Below are 27,472 nucleotides of genomic sequence, written 5' to 3'. Positions count from 1 at the left end.
CTGTTTAGAGCTACATTTGATTAGTAGTCTGCAAACAAATCTGGGTAAAAGCTGCTCTAAACAAAATATCTTATTACACATTGATCATCTCCCTATGATTACCATGTGTATCTGCTTGATGGTTTAATGATTTTGTGTGATGATTCTGATGTTCGGATGATTGACTGTGTATTTGATTGATTTTTTTAATGCTTTTAATGATTTTACTGCACATTTGTTTGATGTTCTTATGATGTAAAGCACTTTGAATTGCTTTTGTAACAGTCGTAATTGTGTGGTGTCTTTTTTCGACAGTCTAAGCGTTTGTTAGTGATGCCACAAGTGTACGCCACCGCTCCTCTGTAGAGAGCGTGGGAGAAACGTTTTGGCAGACGGACGCGTGCCTCGAGGCGGACCTCTATTTTCCTATCTCCCCAACTTTTAGTAATGTTACGGGTTGTATGAACTCTGCTTACTTCATGTATGATAATGCAGCAGCCGTTCAACCGGGCTTTATAAGGTTGGTGAAGCATATGTTTACTACAGGACAACACTGTGGAATTCCCAGTACCAGTGTGGTTGTGCGTTTTTGACTGTCTGCTAAGTACGTTTGTCGCCTCCTCTTCACCACCGAACACAACACAAACGTTACATCTTGCCGCTGAATGTGCTATACAAATAAATTTTTACTTACTTACTCAGTGTGATGTTACAGCATTACATTTATTCAGGATAATTTTCAAAATAAATGATTTCATAACAAAATAGTTTAATTGAAATAGTTACTAAGGCTAATAAACTAATGTTAATAAAATACTGTTGTGTTTTTTTAAAACCCTCCCAAATAATGAGAGTGTTACATTTCTAAGACTATAGCTTTGGATGAACAATGTCCTACCAATGTCCTCTTCTTTGTCACTCCCCATAAATCACTATTTGCTAATATTTTCCTTCCCTCTCCTCCTACCTTCCTCAGTTTTTGTCCTTCATTAGGCGCTATAGTCCAACTTCTCCTCCCTCCTTCACAGAAGTCTTCATTAAGGACTCTAATGAACAACAGAAATCTTTTTCTGAAACCTCCCTCTGATGTAGGCTTCAATATTGAGAAACTTGCTTGGTTTCTAAGTCATTAAAACACTTACTTTTAATAGTTTACTTTTTTAAGGCTGTGATGGTGCAAAGTATGACTTGCTGTAGGGCAGGAAACTGCAGAGTCAGCATAACACAAAATGGCACTAAACTGTTGAAGTCTCCCATTTACAGCACACTTAGTAGCACTAGACGAACGTTCTGCTCCTCCCATCATAACATCATAACATGGGGACTGCTGTTAATGAAAGGCCTTATAAATATTTTGCATCTTAGTTCTCAAACCCAATAAAATCTTGTTTTAAACTACAAACAGAACAAAATAGAAACACAAGCGAATACAGGATTTATCATGTGAGCATTCACGATCCTTTTGAGCCTAAAGACCGACTTGGAAAGAAGGTGCTTCGGAGAGAGCCATCTCGCTGTCCTAATGGAGGCATTTTATTGAATTAAGAGTTGCTGAGCTCCATAAGTCAACTCAGGCACATTTATGGAGAAGTTCTGATGAGATTTTTGGCAGTAACACACAGAGTATCTGGATAAGATTCTAAAGATGGACATCAAAACTTTATAGGGAATAAGGAGCAGATTGGGACATACATGCACCGGTCAGCTGATCCCTGCAGAATGGAAACTTGAGAGCAATTAAAGGAAAGGTGAGGCAGGACTGGGCATGAAAGTGTCATGAACACTAGACTAGCTCTTTGGGTATATTTGGACCATGCTGATGGATGTAGCCAAACTGACAACATCCATTTGAAGTCTCAATGTTTCCATCCGGTGGAGACACCCTCAAATGTCCATTAGAAGAAAGAAAATGGAAACAAAGGAAATGGAAACACTAGATGTAGCCGTGCCTCTTAAAGCAGTCTGTTTCACCACTTTAAATTTCCATAAAATATTTGACATAAATGAGTTTTCTATTAATGGATCATTCACAATTATCAACATTTTCCAAATCATAATTAATTTAAAATGAATTAGCCCTCACTACAACGTAATGAAAATCAAAATAGTCATGGTAAAGCAAACATCAGTCTGTTAAACCTCTACCTGTGGGTCCTTCCCTGTCTGAATGCAGTCTTCTCTGTTTCCTGGTAATGGAGGCCAGAAAATCTGTGAGAAAATAGAGAAACAGAAAAAAAATGACTTCGATGATTAATGACCTTATAACTATCAAATACTGTAATACAAACAACCACATTACTCAGTCATATTGTCAAATGCAATTATTTGTTGGAGCAACTTTTGTGGGACGGAACATAAATATCAGCCTCTGTGTCATTAAATTCAAATTATCTTCCTCAAAAATTCAACTTTGTAGCAAATACAGGCAAATTGAGCAGAATAGATCATCAACACATGACGAGACAAAGTTTTTCCAGTGAGCAGCCAAGGATGTTAGGCGTTAACTTTTGGATTGTTAAGCTGAAACCTTGTTTGGGACAAGACCCAAAATATAACACCAGAAGCCTATGCCACACATTGGATCATAAATATCACAAGAGATTAATTAAAAACATAAAAAACTGAGCTATATAAAGATTTTTTTTTTTCATGATGAGTTTCTGGTATGACAGTGAAAGAAGGTCCTTTTGAGGCTTTTGTTGTGAGTGTATGTATTATATATTATTTCCCGTGCTATGAACGGCACGTCTTTTACATGCACAGTACATATGCTGTATTGACATACTACACAGATGTTTGAAAGACTTTTAATATCTTCTTTTTCTGTGCCAAGACAGGAAATGAGACTTCTGGCTATAGATAAGCAGGAGGGAAAGCACTCAGTCACCTTAAGACTGTCATTTCAACACCATCTGGAGCTTAAAAAAAAAAAAGAAACTATAATAAAACTCAACTTCTCACAGTATAGATCCATGATTGTCTGATTAGGAAACTCCCAAAGTCTTCCTCTCATTCTGCCAATTGGATATTCGGATGAGGTGAATCTCAGATTAGCATGAAGTAAAATTTGGACCTAAAACAATGGGGCTACTTTCCACACTGCCACTGAAGAGAAAAGCCCGAGTTGGTTTCAGCTGAGTTTCAGTGTCGTGTGTAATACTGTAGTCTTGTGTGTTACCAGAGTTTTCTCTGAGACAATAAGTCTTTGTCTGCTCTGGTAGGAAACTGCCTTAGAGGGACAATAGCAACCAGAGGGGAAAACAAATGGTCCTGACTTGCTTCACCATGTCTGATTGCGTTCAGTGTGTGAGCAGCATGTGCAGATGCACTGGGTGCCCCTGTGATAGTCACTGTTATTAAAGGGTATTGTGTTGATGTTGGTTTATCATATTGAAAACTGAATTGATATACATTAGTTAGCATCGTGTAATGTGAATGTGGTTTGGTTAATAAAGACTTTTAGTCTCCGACTTCCCCTGGCACTGTTCCTAAATGATGTGCTTCATTTAGTTCAAACAAATCCAGCCAGTGTGTACACTGCAGCTGAACATAGATGGAAAATGTTTGAGCAGACAACCATGTGAGTGGTGACAAGCTTCATCCAATTCTCTTCCAGCTTCTTAATCAAAAATTTACCTGAGAAAAATCTTAGCATAAAATGGAAACTATTGCTTCTTAATTTTTCATTCACAGCTCCACAAGCTGGCTCGCAATGATGGAAATCTATTGGTAACAGTGTATTCTGTGGATCAGGCTAAAACTAGGCTTGGTAGTGGTCTGTTTTGCAATATATACACTTTTCAAGAGGTTCCACCTCTTAAAGTGGTCCTTAATTTTGAGCCTTATAAATGTCACAATATAAATACGCACAGGCGCAATAATTTTTACTGTCATGTACCGTATGCAGCTGTTGCATACAGATGTAAGCAGGGTTACTTGCATTTATGCACTAAATCCGACAGCTCTGTGTATAAACACCAGGCCAAATAAAGATGCAAAAGGATACTTGATTTAAATACTGGACTGAAACATTATGAAAACATTACAACTACCTCAGTATTTGAAAAAAAATTCTCAGAGAGAAGGTTTAAATGTCAACAAAACTTACACTTTTATCAACACATCACTTCTTACACAGCAGTCCTTTCAGGCCAAAGAGATTACTCTTACGCTAAGTAAGCTGGGCAAGATGCCACCGCCAGAATCACCAAGGAAGGACTGCACACAACATACACTATAGTGTGTAACCAAACACTCAGCAAAGTAAACCAGTTGTCTAAATGTGCTGAAAAACAATGTCTTTGACAGCCAGCCACATTTTCAAGCCAGAAAAGCAAGAGTGAACATTTCATATGCATTATTCAACGACGGGATATCAAATACCAATCAAATGTGTTTACGTCTGCACATGGAGAAAGTGGAATATTTATTCAATCACATGAAACATTTAGATGCACTAAATCATTATTTGTTTTAGTTTTCCCTCCGTAATTATCATTAAGGAAATTTTTCCACTTTCCTGATTTGATTGAGATGGTACTGGAGCCAGTTCTGTTCTGGGCTGACACACGCAGCACGGACCGAGCTAATGCCATCTGACTTTTATTCAACTAAAGCCTTGAGTTTGGAATTACATTTACCTGCATTACTGCACTGTTAGTCATCTTTATAGTGGGCACCAAACGGGGGATATATGACAAATAGGTACTGTAGGCTTTTATAGGCAGAGCTTAAGCTGAAAAGCTACACTGTACATTATTATGCATTACTATGCGAAGGTCTTTCTTGTAATTTTTTTTAAAGTAGTCTTCAGGAACAGTTCTCCAGCTTTCTGAAGGAGATTCAATGCTCTTTGGATGTTGGCTGCCTTTAGTTCTGTTCTCCATTAAGATGGTCCCACACTGCTTCGGTAATGTTGAGGTCCGGACTCTTGGGAGGCCAATCCATGAATGATAGAGTTCCATTGTGTGATTTTCTCTCCAGGTATGCTTTTACTGCATTGGCAGTGCATTGGGGATCATTGTCATGCTGAAAAATGAAGCCTTTGCCAATCAGATCCTTTCCAGATGGTATTGCACAACGGCTAAAAAAAAATTTCATCTCTTGTGAAAAGATCCCCAACACCACTGGCTGAAATGCAGCCCCAAACCAGTACAGAGTCCCCACCGTGTTTTATAGATGGCTATCAACGTTCACTGTTGTACCTCTCTACTGACTTCCAATTGATGATGACATACTAAAACTAAAATGTTCAAGCTTGGATTCATCGCTCCGTCAGACTTGTTGCCACTGATTTTCAGTCCAGTTCTTGTGTAATTTGGCATAGCTCAGCCTTTTCCTTCCTTAAGAATGACTTCTTAACAGCCACCCTTCCACCGAGACTTCATCAGGCTTCACCAAACAGTGCATGGATCAACTAAAAAAACAGATGCATCTCCCATATTCTGTGTCAGGGCTTTGCTGGATTTTCCCCCAATTTCTTAAGGATAAAACTTTCAGATACTGTACGTCTGTTGTTCATCGTCAGATGTTTCCTGCTGCAGGAAACATCTGACGGGTGAAATGAGAAAGTGGTGTGGATTAAACTAACTAGCTAAACTAAGAAAGATGTGATTTTAAAGGATGATGTAAAATCATGCTGTAAAAAGGGATGCGCTGTGGGGCATACTGTGTTTCAGCACTCAAGCTTCCTCACAGCCACACTCCCTGATGTGAAGACAGATATTAATTGAATTCAAACTTTTCTTTTTCTTCCAGTGCTTTGGCAGATGTGTTTAATCTTGTAAAATTTTCTTTTACCGAACTCACACCGGCTGGCTCCGTTAGAAACATGGTTATTGAAACCTCAAACAGCTCACAGCACACTGTGTCAGCACACACCGTGTGTGATCATGAGCCAACGCAGAGAGCTGTGAGCGCGAGGTGGAAAATTAAGAGGTAGATACAGTGGGTGACATCTGGCTTCCTGTGTACTTAAATTCCCCATTCACCCATTCACTTTATGTCATCAGGCTCTTTGACCCACGTACACGCACTGCTGTTCTTAGCTAAGTGCTGTAGCACGCCGGGGATTTTGGTTTTAAAGAGTTATTTTTGTTCAGTACATGCTAGAAACCAGTTTAATGGAACACAGAGTACACTGGGCATCCTACTGGAAGATAAAATATTGATACATATTTGCAGCACAAAGCTTTGCCTCCAGAGAAACACAGGTAGATGAAATGAAATCGTGTTTGAACTCAAACTCACTCATTTCCCTGATGAAAAAGTCTTCTAATAAAAAGACACTGAAACCTTAGAAGATCCAGCTGAAAGGTATAATAACTCCCCACATCCACAAATCACAGCAAAACTCAGCTGGATCTACTGTTCCACAGCATAAGTACTCTATCTATATAAATACAGATTACATTTTAATATGAAATGCAGCTTTTTCAGTGATTGTTAACATCTTCAGTCTTTTTGTGGTAAACTCTGCATCACAGCGTCGTACAGTCAGTGGTTGTTCTCAAAGTCATGAAGCAAATATCTAATATAACAGAAAACAATGTTTAAATTTGAATTATGATAGCGGCAATATAACATCTCTTCTATTTATTTAGGTCAGACTCTCAGTGTGTGAGAACAGTGGAAACCGGCAGTGAAGGGCTCCTTATCTGGCTTCTGTATCATAATTCACCTTTCAGGGCTCTCTGTTGTTACTCTCACAACATTACAACAACATTTAACAAACCTTAATGACAAACCGATGCTGAACTGAAAAGCATAGCAGACAGAAATGCAATGTTTGATTTACGAGTCGCTGCACTATTACAAGTGTTACTCGTTGGGAAGGGTAGAAATCAAGTGTTGTTGAGAGGGAACCTGTTTATAATACAAGCAGTGCAAAAAGATATGATTTATGCAGGGCTGAGTATGGAGTCACACTTTTCTCCCCAGAAAATAAATGTGTCCTACTTTTTATAAATGTTATTTAAGACTGTAATCAGTGCTTGATCGTGTGATGCTGCAGTAATATTAAATAAAATGGCTGTTTAGGTCTGAGCAGCCGTACTTGTAGCTGATTTATAACAGTGAGTACTTAAGCAGATGTTCTACAAAGAAGGGGTTCTGATAAAACACTAAATCCTGCATCTGTCTCTTCAAGTCATAAATCATCTTTCTGCAGATTGAAACCAGTTGGAGAATGTCCACAATCTAAATCAAAATGAAATGATGAATGTAGACCGTACAGTAACGAATCTTTTATTATGCATCAATCATTAAAGAGCAGCTCTATGTGGTTAGAAAAAAAAACCTCAAACACATCATTTTTACCTCTTTAGATTCGCTGCTAACAGGTCCCAGCGTGAGAGAGTACAGGACGTCTTTGCCTCCCAGGAATAAACGGTCACGGTACTCATCCAAGAAGATGGAGTTAAGAGAGAGGTGACCATGATGACAGCTGAAGATAGATGACCTGTTGGTGGACAGCAGGTCTGCAAAGAGAGAAAAGCATTAGTGACGGCAGAAACCATACGCTGGAGGGATGCAGCACCAAAACCCCAATAAATAAAGGCTATAACATTTTTATATGTGCCATTGTCACAGCTCTGCCATCACACATACTGCAATAATGCACATTTTACATTATGTTTGCTGAATTTCTTGTAGATATTCAGTACATTTGTGCGCTTCGTTAATTTTACTAAAATAAAATGATTTCAAAATCCTGATGTAACATCGCCTGTTGTTGAACTGCATGTGTCTCCATAAACACTCTTGTAGCCGTCAAAACACTGAGGCACTAAAACAATAAGAGGAAATGTTAAACGTTAACGTGACGCAGTAATGCAGTAATTCATGACACTTAAAGTAAAAATATCGAGGTAGCTAATACATAGTGATCTGGCAGCAGCTTCAAAGCCAAGAGGTTGATGCAATAGCTCTGCAGGAGTGATAAGGACTGAGGTGAACTCAAGTTCAGCTAGACACAGGGTGTCGTCTCTTTACAGACACACAAACACACACATGCACACACACTGCATATTTATGTATGTAGACACCACATAAACCCAATCATATAACACCAACTGCCTGGCAGTCTGACAACTCTGACATTTTCCACTCTCTCACCCAAACACGTCTTATTTTTCCCACTTCTTCTTTCTGTTCTGGTTCATCTTTATCGCCTGCCTCCTGACTTTCTCTATCTAGGTAACAAGACGTGGAGAGAAATGTGTGTGTGTGTGAGAACACGTCGCTGGTATGTCAGACTTTCAGTGGAGGAGTCGGCTCGGGCTGAAGCGACTTTCCGTTTGTCTCTCATCACTCGTCTGTCACGTTAGTTATTTCTCGCCTCATTTTCACTCAGCACAATACACACTGACTAACACGCACAAACACAGACAGTGAGAAGGGAGCCCGAGTCACTCGCCACTCAGCAAGAGCACTGAGTGAGTGAGGCAGAAGGGTCTTAAGTACCACTGATACCTTGTCCATCACTGGGGCCCTGCACACACACTGGAGCTGTTTTTATAAATCTGCATTTTTTCACATACATGAGTATGAATAGTTTGGAGAAGAGCTGCAAGTATTCTAGATTTTCTCAAGTATTATTTTATCATTAATCCAGCATTTATTTGTTTTAGATCACGCTCTCTTAGTGTGATCTAAAACAGTGCAGATGATGCCTTCCAAAGGGATTTTCACTGATATGAAATAAAGAGAAATACAGTAAGTATTTGTTTTTCTGAAGATGAGACTGCAGAGTGTTTGGCAGTTTTGTCCAGTAAACAGTTTAAATGAAGAACAGTAAACAAAAATTTGTGCAAACACTGTAATCATCCTTTCTTTTCTACGAACAGTCAGCCACAAGCACCCACAAACAACACAGATGTGAACACCCTCACACTAGATCACCCTCAGTGAGTAAAAACAATCCTTTTTAAGATTTTGAAACTCCATCATATTTACTGCAGATTCATTTTATTCTGTAATTGGGCCGTTGCAGCATCCAAACTCTGAAACGCTGTCCTCCTCTGCGGCTTACTCAATCAACATCTACGCCTGTTTAAATGTGATTGCAAAAAGATATGAAGTAGTTTTGGATATAAAAATTTAGAGCTGCTGGCAAAAGAATAATGACAAAAATCATAAGCAAGGTAGGGAGAGAGGAAGATAGACAAAGTTACAGAAAGAAATACATAATTGGAGAGAGAAGGAAGGCAGGCACTGAGGATTTCAGCAACTGAGAGTCTGAAAATAATTACAAGGCAGACAGACGGGCAAGGAAGAGACAGACAAAGAGAGAAATGATACTGGATGGATTTGATTGAAACTGGCAGGAGTGAAAAAATATGTTGGAGAGACAGAAAGGAACCTGCAGTAGCTGAAGCCTCCTCCATCCTCTGCACTTTTACATCTGCCACACAGAGATCCTCCTCATCGCTGCTTTTCTTACTTGGTATGGAGCAGCTTTCAGCAACCAATGGAGCCAAACTATGGAAGGTGATCCAAGTGTTTCCAGGGGCAGCTTTATCCCTAAGCTGTTAACGTCCAGAGCCAAATGGCTGCTCCACCTGGACAAACCTCAAAGAATTTATAGAACGTTTTGCATTATAAAATCATGTCTTCTTGAATCAGAGATTACTTTTATTTATAGTCTTGCTTGTCTGTATTATACAGTATCAATCTACACTCACCCACTCATTTGAATGGGTGAGAAACTTTTGTCTGTTACTGGAAATGACCTGCGCATGATTAAACTCTCTTCATAGACAAAAAATAACATTAATCAGTCTTACATTGTTTCAGAGTCCAACATGTTTTGGCCATTAACTAAAAACTCTTCTTGTTATTTGATTCTCAACATTGAGTGTGTGATTTTGAGCCATTTGCTTTCTACAGCAGAATTTGATTAATTTTGTTTCCTACGTGTACACAAACCCACTCAGACTGGAAGCAGTCTTACTCTCTCCCTTCGTATCTCATAAATTACTCAATTGTATATTCCTCAAACCAAAGCAAAAATGTTGTGACATAAATACTAGCGCACACATACACAGAGACACCAGCACGCACACCCAAACAGAGAGGAAAGGTGAGCTAACGGCTTCCATCTGTAGCTTGTTATCACTCCAGCAGCTCATCGCCTCAGTGTGGAAATCACACCGGTGTCTCGCCTCTCACCAACCCCTCTCTCCTGCTCTCTATCCAGCCTCACCCCTCTTCTATCTGTTTAACCTCCTTTGACTCTCCATCATGCTCCGTCTCTTCCGTCTATCCGCCTTTAACTTACTTGCGTGAAGTCACTTTTGAATAATAGCATCTGAAGTTTCATCTCTTGTTTCTTCCTGTCTTCCTGTCCCTTTTGCTACTTGATCTTTATTCCCTGTCTCTCTATTTATCCATCTTGTGTGCAGACTATATACATCCACAAATTCTTGACAACATTCATAGTGAAACATCTGTCTTCAATGTGTATTATTTCCCTAAAAGCAGTCAGCCAGTGGTGCACTGACAAACAGCAGATGTGCCAAGCCGAAGCGACACGCGACTGAGCATCTGGTTTCACTGTGTCAAACCTCAGCTCTCGCATCTCACAGTCTCACCCTACAAAGATGTTTGCAATAATTTATTATTGATTTGTTTACGCTTCGTTATTCGGCACAGTCAGATTAAGGCATGCCCTGGTGTTTGTCAAATCGAAGAGTCAGACATGTGGACTTTACAGTCAAATTCACTGCTGCTGTTTTGCATATTATTCTTTGATCTGGGAGCTTATGTGGTGATGAAAGGAGCCTGAAAAAGAGAAGAAGTGGGGTAAAACCGAGGGCACCATTCCTGCCTGAATACATTTTAATTTGGCTCAAAACTAGGAGCTATGAAAGCAAACCTTTCTGCAACTGTTTTTTCCATCATGCTATATGGCCTTTCTGTGTGGAGTCTGCATCACCTGCGTGGGCATCTTTCTGGTGTTCCAGTTTCTTCTGACTGTCCAGAGGCATGCAGGTTTGGCTATCTGGGGGCTCTAAATTGCATGTAGAAGTGAATTTTGTGTGTCTACACTGGATCCTACTTCATGTCCCATACAGTACATGCTGGAAAATAAATGGATGTGCTACCACTAGACCACTAATAATGCTGCCAACATGCAGACTCCCTCAGAGCAGCGGTCTGATTTGTGGTCAGAATGAGGTTGAAAGGCTGAAACACAAAAAGTAACTGGACCTAGACAAACAAATGAAATGAATGAAGCTTTAAAAAATTTTAAAAAAAAAGGTTAGGAAGATTAATGGCATTACTTAGTAAGCAAAAGATTCTAACAATGAAATAGGAAGCAATGGGTTTTTTGGGGTTTGTTTTTTTTGGTGACGGTTTCCTAGTAATAAACTGCCTAAAGATCCAGTTTAAAATTGGTTCTATGCCAGGTTGTCTGCTATGTGTAGACACAGCACTGGTCCATCTCTTGAGTTAGGTGCCTTTTTTATGCTTGAATGAGTCATAGGTCAGTTTTAAGTGGCTTAACAAACAAACCTTGCTCTGAAAATGGGCCGTTACGAGGACTGCACTGAAAATGAGTGAAAAAGCAGCCGATGTCCAAAGAAAAACTTTAAAAGTCCTCCATAAAACCTGGAGAACTATTGCTCAAGACCACTTTAAGAAAAGTCTGGATCATTGGAAGCAAAATACTGTATGAACAAATGAGGGATGATTCAAGACTTTTGCACAGTAGTGTGTGTTGGTCAAAATGACTGTAAATTAAAAATGTGGCCAAATAACGTATCAACAGCGGAAAGAAGCTTTCCTGTCTACAGTAGATATGCAGCACTATTTACATGCAGATCCTATTGATTTTTTACAGCATTTATTTTGCAGTAAAGAAGAATTTCTCAGTCCAAAGGTTCAAAAAACATAAAATAATAATCTGCCTGGTCTTACGAATACCTGTATAAACAAAAGCCTTATTGTGTTACTATCAATCAAAAAAACAAAACTGTGGTGAAACATTATTAACACAATCCCAGAAGTACAGTAAGCTGAAAGGCCACTGCGTTACTGCCAGCAACACAGAGTGTCTGTGTATCTTTCATCAGCACTCAGTCAAAAATCTACTGCTGTCGTTTTTGTGTGCATTTAGTGATACGAATAAATGTAAGAGGTCGATTTAAATTGAGAATTTTACTAATGGATCTGGAAAAAAAAGGAAAAGTGGGTTTGAAATATGAAGAAAAAGGTCTTGTGAGAGAGCGAGAAAGCACCAGAGTGAAAAATCTAATCTCATGTTGACATCTCTAATGTACAAATTGGGCACAGGCACAGTACAAGGTATGTTAGTGTATACTGAAGACACACACACACACACGTACATACAAGCACATGCATGCATGCATGATAGCATCAGTGTTATTGTTGGCTCAGCAGGAGAAAAGAGTACATCTGATGCCAATTAGACCCCCTGAGCTAGTGAGACACACGCATGCGTGCCATAATGAATCAATAAGGTCAAACCATCCCTGTTCAAACCACATCTGTGCACATCTGAGCTGACTAAGCTCACAGTCAGACACTTTCTCCAAATATTGCTCTTTGATGTTTTATTTTCGTGAGCTCTGATACAAAAAAACACACACTCGCAAACAGAGACGTATTAGACTCATTACACTGCTGACAGACTTCCCAGGGTATCATTAGATCTCGGCTGTATATTATTGCAGAGTGCCAAGTATTTCTGGAATCTGCTGCATGCACAAAAAGTCATCTCACAATGCTTCTCCTTCTCACACCTCACCCACTCCTCCTGGGCTTCAGCCTCCTCTCAAGGATATCGTATTCCCTCTCATCCTTTACCTTTTGCCTCCTCGTTTCTGTGAGAGAGCTGGAAAATTCCTCAGATTTATGGACCTCTTCCTGACCCACATCCTCACTTTTTTTTATTTGCTTATTGACAGCATGTGCAAAGAAAATTATGCACAAACTTTATTCTTCCAGAGCTTCTGCACTTACTGACACCTTATCACTGACTTCAGTCTTCTCTAAGCTGATCTGTTTAGATTACTGGATGGTTGAATAAGATAAACTATTCAGTCTCTCTACTTTTAAGATTAGGCTTAAAACTTTCCTTTTTGATCAAGCTGATAGTGTTTCTTCCTCACTCACCACTTTTCACTCTCTATGTGTTCAATCAGTAGTTATTATTAAAATCTGGCTCCCTTCCACAGTGTGTCTTTTGCTCTCTTTTTTCCCCTCACCCCAGATGGCTGCCACTACCTGAGCCTGCTTCTGCTGGAGGATTCTTCCTATTAAAAGAGAGTTTTTCCTTCCCGCTGTTGCCAAATGCTTGATCACTGGGGGTCACCTGATAATTGGGGTTTTCTCTCTAGTATTTTAGGGTCTTTACCTTACAACATAAAGCTCCTTGAGGCAACTGTTGTTATTGTGATTTGGATATAAATTAAATTGAATTGAACTGAGATATGTTGTTCCATAATGTATGAAGTTCACTTTTTTCCTACCACTTTCAGTTCAAAAGTGCCTTTTATTTAGTGATATTTCTCAACATTTCTTTCAATAATTGGTTCAAAAAGTTGTCCAGCTGTTTATAGACTGTATATAAAAGATGAACATAGCCAATAAGACTGGAATCGCCTTATAAAAAGACTATGTCTCTTGATTTGCTCCACATTTCAGACCCAGAATCAATGTCCATCTTTTCTATAAAAGAGCTTTTTTTAAAAGTTCTTTTAATAGGAAAAAAGGCAGAAGTGAAGTCGTACTGTAGGCCTGGTGTAGAGGGACATTTAAATTCCTGCCTGCACCTTCAAACTCAAGACATGAAGGTTCATATCCATCCTTTATCATCAGACAAAGTGTCCCCTCCACTAAAGAAGTGAAAACACCACCAGTATATTAATAAAATGTCATCCTTATCCTCCTTACCTCGAGCCTCATCTCCTGAACTGATGTCAGGGCTCCAACACACAAAAATGTGCATAAGCATGCTTATTTATTCCAGATGTTGTCACCATTACTGTCAGCTGATCAGAGATGCAACCTCCTACAACTGTTAACTTACAGGCTAACATTATGCTAACTAATGTTACGTTCCAAAAAAATCACTTTGCCTCTGATAAACAGTTTGATTTCATTCTCAACAATGTGACATCCACTTCAAAAACAGTTTCACTAACACCAGCTAACAGAGGCTAACGGCAGCAGCTTACCTACAGAGAGGTTCAGGATATCATCAACAGTATCACTGCCAAGATACAGTGATACTGAGACTAAAACCTCACAGAAAGGGTTTCATTCAGATTCTCTTTTTAAATGGCAACTGTGAAATATGTCTCCAAGTCAACTTTTATTAATTGCATATCTGTAGCCAACAAATGGTTACTTTGCTAAATGAAAGCATTTCTTTTCTGGTTTCTCTCATGTAAGATAAACAGATGAAAGTATTCATTTGCAGCTATTAACTGCCACATATCTGTGCTTGCATTGTTTAAACTCTCAGGGGGCAGTAGTGGCAGAAATACTTCAGGCCAGATAACCCATCGCAGGGTAAATCCTCGGATTTCCTGCCAACCTGTTACTGCTCCTCACTGCAGATCTCATTTTACCCTCACAGCTCACGTTTGAATACAGCCAGTCCCTTAAGACAGAAACTGAGATGAGTGTTAATCTTTTTCTTTTTTCCTGAATTTCTCTCCATTTCATTTTTGTCTTTCTTGCTTTACATGTATTTGCTTTCCTCTTGCTGTCTCACACACACACACACACACACACACACACACACACACACACACACACACACACACACACACACACACACACAAATAGTCAAAGCATCTTCTCCCTAAATCGTCTCAGGATGCCTGTCACTATCCCTGTTATTTGATATTCTCTCTTGGGCCAATCAAAACACAGCGTAGGGTGTTACCTCATCACCCTCAGTCCTCTTCAGGTCTCCCCCCTTTTCCTATATTTCATCATCTCTCCCTCCTCCTCTCTTTCGCTCCTTATCTTTCAACCTTTCTGACAGTCGGTTGCTTTCTCATTATCCATCTTTTTATTTTGTCCTCTTTCATCTTTTTTCCCTCCCATTTTTAATCCACTCTAACTCCATTAATCAACTTTACCATTTACCATACTTACTCTTACTCATGCCTTTCATCCAGACTGATCCCTAATAAACTCCACTTCTCTTGGCCTCTGCTTTCCTCCATTGTTTTCATCTCCCTTGTTTCTAACCGTCCTTAGTCTGACTCTCTCCCCAACTGTTCACTCTGAGAAACACACACACACACACACACACACACACACACAAAGAATGCTGCATCGTCACAGATATTCTCCGTGATCTCAGCTTTTCCCTCAGTGCTTCCAAATCTGTCTGAAATTCTGTCATGTCACTTGTTTTAGCACAAACAAGTGACATGTTTTGGCCTCACCCAAACTTTACTAACTGAATGCAACAAAATGAAGACAAATATGCATTTCTAACATTATTTTTGAAAAATAAAATCTTCTGATGAAATGATTTTGGGACTACTGAAGCTGCTGCTGTAATCTGCTGCACTAATAAAGATGAATGATGCTCCTGCGTGGCAGTTTGGGTAATATTTGGTCACATCATTTATAAAACAAAGAAAATATTTCAAATTAAAATGTAAAAAAAACCCCAAACAACATAAACAAGAAACAGATTGATTTGTTCTGTTGCAGCAAAAATGAATCAGGATTCAATTAAAGACAAAATGCTTAAAGTCAGACAGCTGGTTACAATACATATTTGGCTGTCACAGTAGCAAACACAAAGATGCATTCACGCATACGGCTCTCCTCTGGTATAAGTTAATGGCCATGTTTGCATGTTTGCAGTTGCTGTTTAATAGATCCATCAGTCCACAGAAGAGTCCATTGTACTGTGCTCTTCTTGTCAGCAGCTCTTGTGGAACTAATTGACTGCTACAAGCTTGAGTTTGTTTATTTCTGTGGCAGGGGTGAAGCATCCCCCTATGTGTAACTTGTAATGTCCGTTGTCCTGCATCAGAGAGGGCTCTGACCTGTTTTCCTGTCATTTTGCTTTGTCTCGGAGCCAAAACACTAAATGGTAGGACGCTATAATGGCGTGAGTGGGCAAGAGGAACCTGCTTTGTCTTTCAGATGGTTTATGTGTAGTTTTTGTTTGCTTAGTTTCTGCAGGAAGGCTCAGCTGTACTATATTTGTACTTGAAATGCCTGCTACTCCCTTTATGTCCACAGGGAAAGAATACATGAGCAATGATAAATTCGTTTATCTATTGCAGCCCAAAAAAAAAAAAAAAGAGTGACTGAATGATGTTTGCTCCTCAAGCTGGAACAGCAAGCCTTTGTATGAAAAACACTGGCAAGGCATCTGTCATTTCATCACCACAGCCCAACATGTTCTTGGTGGATGATGACATATTGGAGGAGGCCAAGTTCAACATTAGTCCAAATGAGTACAAAGTTTTCAGTGTGATTTGTTTAAAGTTTTAAAGCACTGGGTGGACTTGTACTACAGATGCTTGAGCAAAATATGTAGACTTTCAGTTTAAACCTGTATTTGTTTGATGGCCATTTAAAGAAAGCAAAGCAAACACAATTAGTTTGTCATTGAGGCACACAACCAGAGGGGTCGCCCCTTCCTGGTCATTAGAATGATTGCAGTGTCTGTTTGTGGCCTGTGGTAAGTCCACTACCAGATGAAAATTTGTTGTGTTGTGCAGTGTTTTGTGTTCGTGCCCTGGTCCTACAGTGTCTGACAGTGTACACATTTTTTTTTTTGTTAGAACCTTTTCCCTATGTTGACACCATACTCGAAAACTAGGATGATCACAGACACACCACGACAACCCCAAAGGTAGTTTTAGTTGGCTTACATGAAACACCTAACCTAACCTAACCTAACCTAACCTAACCTAGATAAACTGCGCAGAGAAGACTGTAAAGCATAAATGTTTGTACAAAAAAAAAAAAAAAAAGACACCATAAGTCATAAAAAATATCAAATTATGTTAAAGAAACACTTGTGCAACATTTTAATTTCTGGAACCCAAATAGGAGAGAAAAAACGACATGGATCATGGTAACATGGATCAGAAATGGCAGCAATTTAGTAGCTGCAGACAGCAGAACAAATATTAAGCTTTGTTTTTCAGTTAGCACACTTAAGCTTTGTAATATGTGTATTTTTGATATGCAGTCCAGCTTTACTTTAAAGTGTAGAAGAAAATAACAAGACTGCTGTTGGTATTCCTCAAACCACCAGTGCTCACAGAGGGAAACAATAGAGAAAAGAAAAATGGAAAAATATGGCAAAAAAAAAAATGGCACAAAACATCCCAGTTAGGCTGCTACAAACACTTTTCTGGCCAAGAATAGTAAATCTATTCTATCAGAGTGCTGTTTGCTTCCTGGGTGATGCCCTTAAAGGCTAGAGAAACAGTACACTCACTACTCTCCCCACAGGCTAAAGAAAATGGTGCAAATACATTACTTAGTATTGCACACCTGTGGCGGCATTTGCGTGTCTCTACACCCTGAAGAATTTAATGCCAAAATAAAGCTCTACCTTGAGAGCCTGGATGTGGATGTTTTATGCAACTTAATAATCTTTCCATTTTTCTTTTTACTTGAAAGTATATTTAACATCATCTTCAGCTCCACTGACACTGAAGTTAAGAAGCTCTCAGCAGTGCTAAGTGCTGCTTTGGCAAACACGTGTGAAAATCTAAGAGTCTTGATAAAACGCTCTCAGAAAACTTCCTTACTCCTGGGACTGATTGTTATCAGGAAACGAGGCCCGAACTAGAACCAGAATAGAGCAGACCTCTTGAGGAAACCACGGAGGGGAACGGTTGTGTGTCTTTAGGGTGTGGCAGAGTGTGGAAAGACTAGATAAATAGTTTGTCAGGACTCGAGCCCCCCCTTGGTGTGTCTGCTGCTGTGATTTGGAATGCTCAAGACAACATGACCGCAATTGCTGAGGACACTGGGGTTGGTTTTGGCTAGCCTCTTAACACACACACACACGCGCACACACACACATACACACATACACACATACACACAAGCATCTACTCTTTATTTAACATGTTAGTCAAACAATTGTGGGTAGCCAGAGAGGTTTCACAAAAGACAGGGACACAGGATACTCCCACTATATGCACAAGACTCACCAGCACACACACACACACACACACACACACACACACACACACACACACACACCTCCTGTAACTCCTCTGTGTGTAAGTGGCATACTTAGTAATCTACATGACAGATAGTCAAAGCCACATTGTTGGGACTTGAACCCTCAACCTTTGCTTCTGAAAGGGACCAGTGTCTTTCAGTCTTCAGGTTAGCTCCTGTCTTCCCTTTATCCTTCTATCTGTCATGCTTACACCGCTCTCATTTTTCTCCCTCAACCCTTTCAACCTCCTGTCGTTTCCTTTCCGTTTCATCCTCTTAGTCCCTCTCTGTCTTTTTTCCGCCATTTATCTCTCACTACCACCATGACCTCTTTTTTATCTGTACCTCCTCCTTTACCCCCCCATTCCCCCTCTTTCTCTCTTTCTTTTACAGTCACTCTATCATGGATCCCTCATTGGTTTTCTCTCCACATTCACAGATCTTTCATTCATCACCTCCTTCTTTTCTCTGTGTCCTTTCCCCCTCTCCGATCTTTGAATTTCACTGATGTTTCTTTGCTTTCATGAACGTCCCCCTCTTCAGTTCATCTTTCAGCTCAGTGATTACTGCCAGCATCGGGGACACGTGTTAATTCAGAGTTCTGCTTTAGACAGTTGAGCTTGTAAGGCCGAAGCGCACTTTATCTGAACATGTTTTACACCAGCATTAAGCCGTTTAAACCCAACACTGCTTTATCAGTCCAACCTTGAACTGTAAGTGATATGTTGGGCTGTTATATTTATCTCCTAAGGATAATGAGTAGGTGTTTATCCACAGGCAGGCCTGCCTTACAACTTGCCATGAGTAAATCTCAAAATGTGCTACAGCTATGTAAACCCACAAGGACTTTATTAGTTGCTATCACATATCATCAGGTTTTCCAGACATGTGATGGTTGAGCATTTACAGGATAAGGCTGGCTTATTTCACATCATCTACCCCATACATTTTCCTTATTGTCAGCAAATTCAATGAAATGACAAATGAACAAATTCCTTTTAATCTCCTCACACTGTCCAGCACCAGAGTACTAAAATAAAAGCTCTACTTTATGTTAACAAAGACACTTAAACTTCCACCCTGCCCAGAGGTTTCTGATGTGCTCAGCCGTGTAATGGGCCTTATATAATTTCATAAAGAGAAAAAACAACCCCTTGATATCTCATACTGATGCGTGTTTTGCACATTGTAAAATTTTATGCATATTTTTGTAACATGCAGGGTTGTTCATTGGAGTTCAACAGAAGTCCCTCAGCGTCAGAAATAGATTCCATGAGGGAATCTATTTCCATATCCATAGAGGGAAAATTGCTTTGGTGGTGATGTCACTGCTGCAGAAAAAACACAGCCATGGAAATGCCAGAGAAGCTTTTCACAGATGGAAGAAATGTGCCTATTAAGGCGAGGTTAATGTTCTGAAATGAAATATTTTAACCCAAATAACTTTTTTCCTAAAAACGTTACAGAGGAGTTTTGGTGCTTGCAGTAAACCCACAAAAAGAGTGACAAACTATGGAAAGTTCAAAGCCAAAATAAAACGAATGTGTTAAAATAGGAGTTCTAAACAAGTGTCTTAACTCCAGTCTTCTGGTTGGAGGTTGTGTGACTGTTTCATTTGTCACCCCATGTGCCTCCTAATATGGATGCTACTTGGTTGTTTGCTCTTTGTCAGGAAAATATGTGGTGGAGTCGTAGACTTTTCACTAAAATGATGCCAAAAGGTTCTCAGTGCATTGGAAATGTGACGAGAACGAGTTTCTGACTAAATGTCAGCATGTGACAAGTTAGCAGTGTGAATGTGTTGGACAAACATTCAGCAGTGGAGTTTATCTCATCTACTGTAGTTGCATTAGAGCTGTAATTCATTCCTAAAACAGAAACTGATCATAGACTGATTTTTATGTGTGATTTGTCACACAGCCTCCTCCTGCTGCTGTCTTTGTCTTCTTTTCTTATGTTGCTGTTTTGTTTTCCTTCTTACTTCTCTCAAACATCGACATCCTCACCCTGGCATCTGCGCTGATCTCAACACACGTCTCACACATTCGCTGTCACTTCTCACTTCCCTTGTCACTAATTTCTCCATCTGTGCCTCATCAGTGATTTTTGCCTGCTCACCATCTGACACATATCACATGAGGCCACACATGTGACACCCTGAGACACCCTGAGAAATGTGGACATCAGATGCAAGTGCTCTCTGATTAAGACACTTTCATGTCTTTAACTTTGAACACACACACACACACACACACACACACACACACACACATTAGTGCTTTGCAACATAGTCACACCCGTCACTATGGGTGGGCCCTAGGGGGCCGTGCCCGCCCACTGATACGCTTGGGCCCGCCCACCCAAGCCAGATCACAGTCACAGATCTCAAATAAATAAATACATAAATAAATAAAAGAAAAGAAATAAAATCAAAGAAATAAATAGATAAATAAATAAAATAAGCAAATAAAATAAGCAAAAATAAGCTAATAATAGTGGTGCCCCCTGTTGCATTTCATAAGCCCCCCTTAAGACTGAGATCTGGCGACGGGACTGAACATAGTGTATTTATCTCACACACACTCCCATCATGCCTTTGGTGTTAGAAACGTGTAATGTGTTTCTTCTGTCAGCACGTCTACATACCAGACAGGAAAACACTCATTATGTCTCTGCAGCCTCAAAACCAATTACGGGTGATTTTCCTGGATGGGACAAAGTACTATTGTTTGTCTTTTATTACAGAATATTTTATACAAAGAACCTGTGAGTTTAAAAAAAAATACACATTTTCAGCATGACTAGATTTACAATAATTACATATTATGGAGAAATGGCGTGCAGTTTTGAACTACAGCACCATGTGCAGCCAGTGCGTTGAATATGTTGTGTTAGTTTGGATTCATGCATTTGTGTTTAAACGTTAATCCACATCCTTCAACCAATCACAATTCCCATTTTCTTAAGCGTGAAGCTTGGAGATAACTTCCACATCACTCCTGTGATTTAAGCTGTAAGTACATTGTTTTAGCTGATACGCTTCTATCGTGACTGATACATGTGGAACCAAAGCTTATAGCAGCAAAATGTTTTAAAACAATATTTGCTTTTTGATTGGTGGAGGTTGTTCGTGGGATAACACGAGCAGCCCACTCTGACCCATTTGAACAAACATGCACAACAGTTACATGCTGTTTTGATAGGATGTTTAATGTGCTTCGTGTTTTTCCTGGTAATTGCAGGGTTAGACACAGTTTACTGCTTATACACTCACTGGACAGTTCATTAGGCACATGTAGCTGATTATGGTGGTTATACCTCCTTTTGTCTTCAGAACTGCCTTAACTCTTCACGGTATAGATTTAACAAAGAGATTTGGGTCTATATTGACGGGATAGCATCACATAGTTGCTGCACATTTGTTGGCCACTAAAGGTGCTCTGTTGGATTGAGATCTGGTTACTCTGGAGGCCATTTGAGTGCAATGAACTCACTGTCATGTTGAAGAGACCGGGTTGAGATGATCTGAGCTCTGTGACATGTTATCCTGTTCGGAGCAACCATCAGGAGATCAGCGCACTGTAGTCATAAAGGGATGAGCAGCAACAATACTCAGGTAGGCTGTGGCAACCCTTTGTGACATATAATAGAAAACGTCCACCAGACCATATTTGTACATTTATACATGCTGTAGTCTTGTATTATTTTTAGTATTCTTCTTCTTCTTCTTTTTTTTTTTGCTAGTATTTAGTCATTTACTAACAATCAGCTTTGCTGTTGATCTCAGTCACTGTAAGAATTGCCTCCTTCCCCGTTCAAAGGTTTGCAGATGTGGTTAAAAGCGGGGTGATGTGGTTTACACATGATAACATACCTGATCTACTGCATCTGAGATTTCATAGCATTTGTTAGCACAAGGCCAGTAATGATACTGTCTGAACCTAAATGTTCTGTAATAGCAATGAAAGGGAGAAGTTCTCATTTGATTGCTTTAAAGCATGAAACTCAGGTAATATAACTGGTGTAATACTGCCACCATAAAAAACTAATCAAAGCACATAAACATGGACATGAGAAGATCCAGTGGATAATCCTTGGACACAAACTCTCATACATGACTTTGAAAACAACACTAAGCAGCACGTCCATCTTCACCCAAAAGCTTAGAGAGCTTTTTAAATGGTCCTAAATACATCTTTTTCTAACTAAGGTGTATTTTACAGCTGAAATCTATAAAGGATCACAACTTTGACTTGGATCAGGACTTTATTTGCAGTCTGTTTCTTGCCATTCCTACAGTACTTTCCCTCCTTTTATTAAGCTATCTGGACTATTGTTCATGTACTGTAAACTTTGAAAACTGGCTATTGAGCCTGCAGGCTAAAAGGCTCCCTTGACTATACGTGAGCATTTTACACAGACATTTTAGATTTAAACACATGTCAGCTATTACTAAAACACAAAAAACTCAAGCTAGCTAAAGCTCATATATATTCAAATTTTTTTAAAAAGTTCATTGGCTTGGGTACTAAACCCTCCGGTCTCCTTTGTTTAGTTCTTTTTTTTTCCTTCGCTGGGATTTCGATCAGGTCAGAGGACTGGGAGCGCTGGGAGCACTTCAGCTGAACTTGACAAAGAGAAGAAGGCTGCAATAAATGAGCAGGGTGGGAGAAACTGATGTTGAAAGGAGAAAAAAAAGACCTGAAAGACGAAAGGATGAGAGACACATTCCACCTCTCCGGACCATCTCCATCTGACTCGATGACAGATTACACAACCCCACCTAAGAACAACTAACACCAGGCTGCATGTATGCATCCAGGCAAAGACAACTAGGAAAACAAACTCATTAATTCACAGGCTGTAAGCAAAAACAAACAGGACCCTTCACACGGAGGGCTAATGCAATCTGATCAGAATAGGACGCCGATGTGAACGTTTGTGTTTTCAAGTGCACCCCCTGCCTTAAGCCAGACAAAGTGAATATTGTGTTAGACACGGTGTGTGTGTCTAAAGTCAGTGTGTGGCAGTGCGTGAGCACACAAGACCCAGAGAATTCAAACGAATAAAAGAAGTAGGCTGGCTGAAGGGAGAGGAGAACAAAATGAAAGACATACAGAGACAGAAAGAGAAAGAAGCATGATGGGAGATTTGTAAAGATCCTTTGCTGGGAGGGCAGGGAGTCCAGCCAACACATCACACATTACAGACTTCAACGCTTCAGTGTCGGCTCACAGACACACACATGAGCACGCACATTTTTGCTTTCACATTTCAGAGCCAAAGTTGCAAAACATGTTATTCAAAAATATAAACTAAGAAATTCTCTCTGTATATTTTTGTCTAATGAAAAGAGTCATGAATGGAGAAATGATTTACAGGCAAAATGAAAGCATTTAAGTTCAAACTGAGCACAGTTTACAACAGTCATTATAAATACTGTTGGCACCACAGCCATGCGATATGCAGAAAAGACTTTTTATGATTAACTTAACTGAATTGTCTAGACTTATTTCGATAATGCACCAAAACTGTGGAGTTTGACAGAAACATGAGGGGGAGGAATCCAAGTACTTTAACAAGTCCTATGAGGTAAAAATGGCCTTCTTCCTGCTTGAACCTCTACCAACTAAGTGATTGAAATGAGATAATGACAGCTTTTCCTGTTGCTAAATTACCTCTGGATCCTCCTGGGAATACAAACACCCTCTGGGCTTTTGCGGGGTTGCAATGGCATATGCAGCTGATAGAGCAAGAGAGAGCTGTATAGAGGGGAACGAAAGATTTGAGGCTGGGGAGAGATTAAAGTCTGTAAAAATGAGACACGTGTAGAGGTTATGAGAGATTTGCTTGTAAAGGATAGTCATGGAGAGGAGAGACTTGAATCAGTGGGGAAATTATGTAAAATAGGGTAAATTGATGGGTCAAATTTGAGGTCATCATGAAAGGAAGCAAAGAACTGGATGCTCTCTAATGAGAATCTTGGAAGCGGGGCCCTTCCCACACTCCTCGTGATGCTCATAAAATGAAAATTGAGTGTCTTTCGATGGCAAGTTATGAAGAAAAATGGTTTTGTGTGGATCTGCTTATTGCTCCACCAAAGTGAAAATATGGGATCTGAAAAAGAGGCTTTGTATGAGCAAATGCAGTGAGTCACAATCATGAGCGGTTCTTTTTCCACTTCTGGTGTTTGCCCAGAGCCTGACTTTATTAATTCCATAACAGAAGTATCTCCTCCCTGCCTCTCCTCCTAAAATGTGAAACAAATTCAGATCGTCAAAGTTTCTGCTCCTCGTGCCTGTTGCCCTTTAACCTCAATATTAAAAACCCCTTCCATTTGTACTCCCTAGGTCTCCTTCTCTCTTTCTTCCCAGTGAGCTGTATTTATTTTCATTCCAGGCAACAGGAAGACCAGTAAGCTCAGATGGTGACTTTTCTCCTGAAAAAAAAAGTGAACAGAAGGAAATCCTGTGTGATATCTTTCGCTGATGATGATTACAGAATTGCTCAGGCCTGAGTGAAACGAAACAATGACAATAGTTTGGCAAAAACCCAGTCAAGCATCACTTAACCACTCACACACTTTACTGCCTCATTATCATTAAACTTGAGTGAGTCACGAACAACAACCGGGCTCAGATTAGAGCCAGGAAAGGAGGAGAGCACGCATGGGAACGGGCCAAGAGATACGGCAGAGTTCTGGTAAGAAAGAAAGAAAAAAATCTATCATCAAGCAAGCAATCGATACGTTCATACTTTGGAGAGTTCCGATTACAGCAGCGGAACAATTTAAACACAGTGACGCACAAAATCCACCTGTGAGGACAATGGCAGTAACAAAGAACAGGTCTAATTACATTCTCCGGGGCTGATAACAATTTAGCGGCAAAAATGATCATTATGAAACATCCTCCCTACAGCTACCTAATAAACTTTTATAATCATCAGCAAGAATGAGATCGCCGCGGTGCGTCTGACCGCAGAAAGATGAGCCTCAGCCAAAATCTCCTCTGGCTGCGCAGCCGGCTTGCACTGCAAAGCCGTTTCAACCTGCAAACCAGCAAATGAATGCATGTGCGCTTCCTAAAGCGCATTAACTCCGCGGAACAGTAGCCAAAACACAAATTCAACGCTTCCAGCTCGGACCACCGCGAAGAGAAAAGTATGAGAAAAGTAGTTTGAGCAATAAATGCGCAAAATACGAGAATCTGTTTTTGACAGAAGTGAATGAAAGTCTAATAAATATTTCACGGGCACAAAATAGTGATGGAGATAGATAGATAGATGGATAGATAGATAGATAGATTACCTTTGTGGGACAGTCTCAGCCGTGGCACATTTAATTTGGTCGCAGAGACGGTGGCGACAAGTAGTGCGACAATAATCATGATGAAGCAAGGTGAAAATATCTTCATCATCCCGAGGAGATGTCCCCCAGTCTTAATCTGAAGCCGTATTAAAAGAGGCCAGCTGTCAAACACAAGATTCCCGCAGAATTTAGGAGGGGGAAATCCGACTGATCCTCCTTATCACGAAGCAGGCATTTGACTTTTAACTGTAATTCCCCCGGCGCGTAAATGGCTCTCTGACCGGAACCACCTGAGTGACTGGCGCTCTGTCTGGGCTGGTGAGGAGATTTACTGACTCTGCTCTAAAGGCTCCAACAGTTCACTTCCAACAGCTGCCCAACAGAAGTCTGCTTCAGCCAGAGAGAGAGAGAAATACCACGCCTTAACAGAAGGGAGAGCGGGAGAGCTGTAGTAGCGAGAAGTGACCTGCCCCTTCTTTACGCGTAACAGAGCACTCTCCAAACAGGCGCACCTGGAAGATGACATCCAGCTCGATTTAATCAGCATCCACTCCTGAAGTGACTCTAACAGCATAAAACACAGCTGAGTGAAACTTGTAAAAGAGACTCCAGTTAAACCCCACTTTAATTCCACCCACATTTTGTTAATATTACTAAATCGTAACATGCAGCAAAAACTGAGTGCTCACAAGCGGGAGTGGATGGTGTTGATGTGCTCAAGGTGAGCTCTTGATGAACTGCAGATTCCTTTCACAGAATTAAAGTGTTTCCAATTTCTAAAAGTAGCAAAAACTGTTTCTGTGTGTTGTGTGAGCCGCGGGTTTCACTTGTTGGTGGAATTAGAGAGAAAGACCTCCCACTGTCTGATTCTTTAAGGGACCGAAGACATCAAAAGACCCACAAATTTATGAACTATGAATGAATGAAAAAGCGTCACGCATCCTTCTCTCCACATTTCTTTCCTCTACAAAGCTTCCACACAAGTAACCTGTTTTAACCTCTTATGCGCCATTGTGATGATTTTAATTAAGTTGTGGGGTCCAAATACCCCACTACCACTACCACCACCCCCACCCCATGTCCATCTATTCACAAGCAAACTTTCAAGTGAACACAGAGGTCATGGCAGAGTGAGAAAGAACCATTCAAGGTGTCTGTGTTGCGGCAACCCCGGGTCTTTGGGTAACGCTTGTTTGTAGCGTGGAATGAGACTCCCACACACTGTGTGCTCATAACACTGACACCCCCCCCCACCTCCTCCACGCACACACAGACAGCTCTTGTCACATTGTTGCAGAGCCCACAAATATTCCAGCATATGTCTTTCAAACGGATCTTTTCTTATTTTTTAGTATTTTGGAGACTTTTAAACTAGATAAGTTAACAAGCAACACAACACCTTGTTTTGTTTTGTTTTGTTTTTGGGGTATTTTATTAAACATCCATGCACACTTTTGCAATAAGCTATATGCAAACATAACCACAATTATGCAATATGAATTTCATGTGTTTTCTCAAGAATCTGAGAGAAATCTAACCATGAACTGGACACTATCTGAAACTGCGGTCTCTCTCTGGTGACGTAATATAAACATTAATCTATCACTGGGAAACTTATCAAAATACTTTGCAAAATTTTTGTAGATAAACGAGACCGTGAGACTGACAAAGGGTAGCTTCCATTTCATTCTAGTGGTATCGTGCCTTTGTGGAACTGAGGTCATTTTCTGAGTAAATGCTGATGCTCACTGATGGAAAAAAGATGTTCCCGCTGCTCCTTCTCTTCGGGCACTTTTTGGTATCTTTTAGTACACAAACATGTTTGGAGAGATTTTCCACTTGACATTCTTTGGTGTTCTGTTGCCAGAAACAGAAACATTATCTGTGTGTTCTCATGTTTGTACCATAAAACAATATAGCAGATGTATTTAAATTAAAGAGAGAAGACATCAGGTATCATGGTATCCACACAGAAATGTAACTTGCATA

At 40.0% G+C, this 27,472-nt stretch overlaps 1 protein-coding gene across 1 annotated transcript in view; it reads right to left on the bottom strand.

Annotated features, from left to right (window-relative positions):
• The window catches only part of sema3bl (sema domain, immunoglobulin domain (Ig), short basic domain, secreted, (semaphorin) 3bl), a 60,570-nt gene extending 34,682 nt beyond the window's left edge, over positions 1 to 25,888 (bottom strand). Inside the window, exons 1-3 of the mRNA XM_030733075.1 lie at positions 25,484 to 25,888; positions 7,297 to 7,457; positions 2,125 to 2,187 (exon numbers count right to left, since the gene is read on the bottom strand). Coding sequence (XP_030588935.1) covers positions 2,125 to 2,187; positions 7,297 to 7,457; positions 25,484 to 25,592 — 333 coding nt within the window. The 5' untranslated portion in view covers positions 25,593 to 25,888. The remainder of the gene's footprint in view (positions 1 to 2,124; positions 2,188 to 7,296; positions 7,458 to 25,483) is intronic.
• Between the last annotated feature and the right edge of the window lie 1,584 nt (positions 25,889 to 27,472).

Source organism: Archocentrus centrarchus, chromosome 7 (assembly GCF_007364275.1).
Source record: "Archocentrus centrarchus isolate MPI-CPG fArcCen1 chromosome 7, fArcCen1, whole genome shotgun sequence".
Classification (NCBI taxonomy): Eukaryota; Metazoa; Chordata; class Actinopteri; order Cichliformes; family Cichlidae; genus Archocentrus; species Archocentrus centrarchus.
This window is presented reverse-complemented; position numbering and strand designations above follow the sequence as displayed.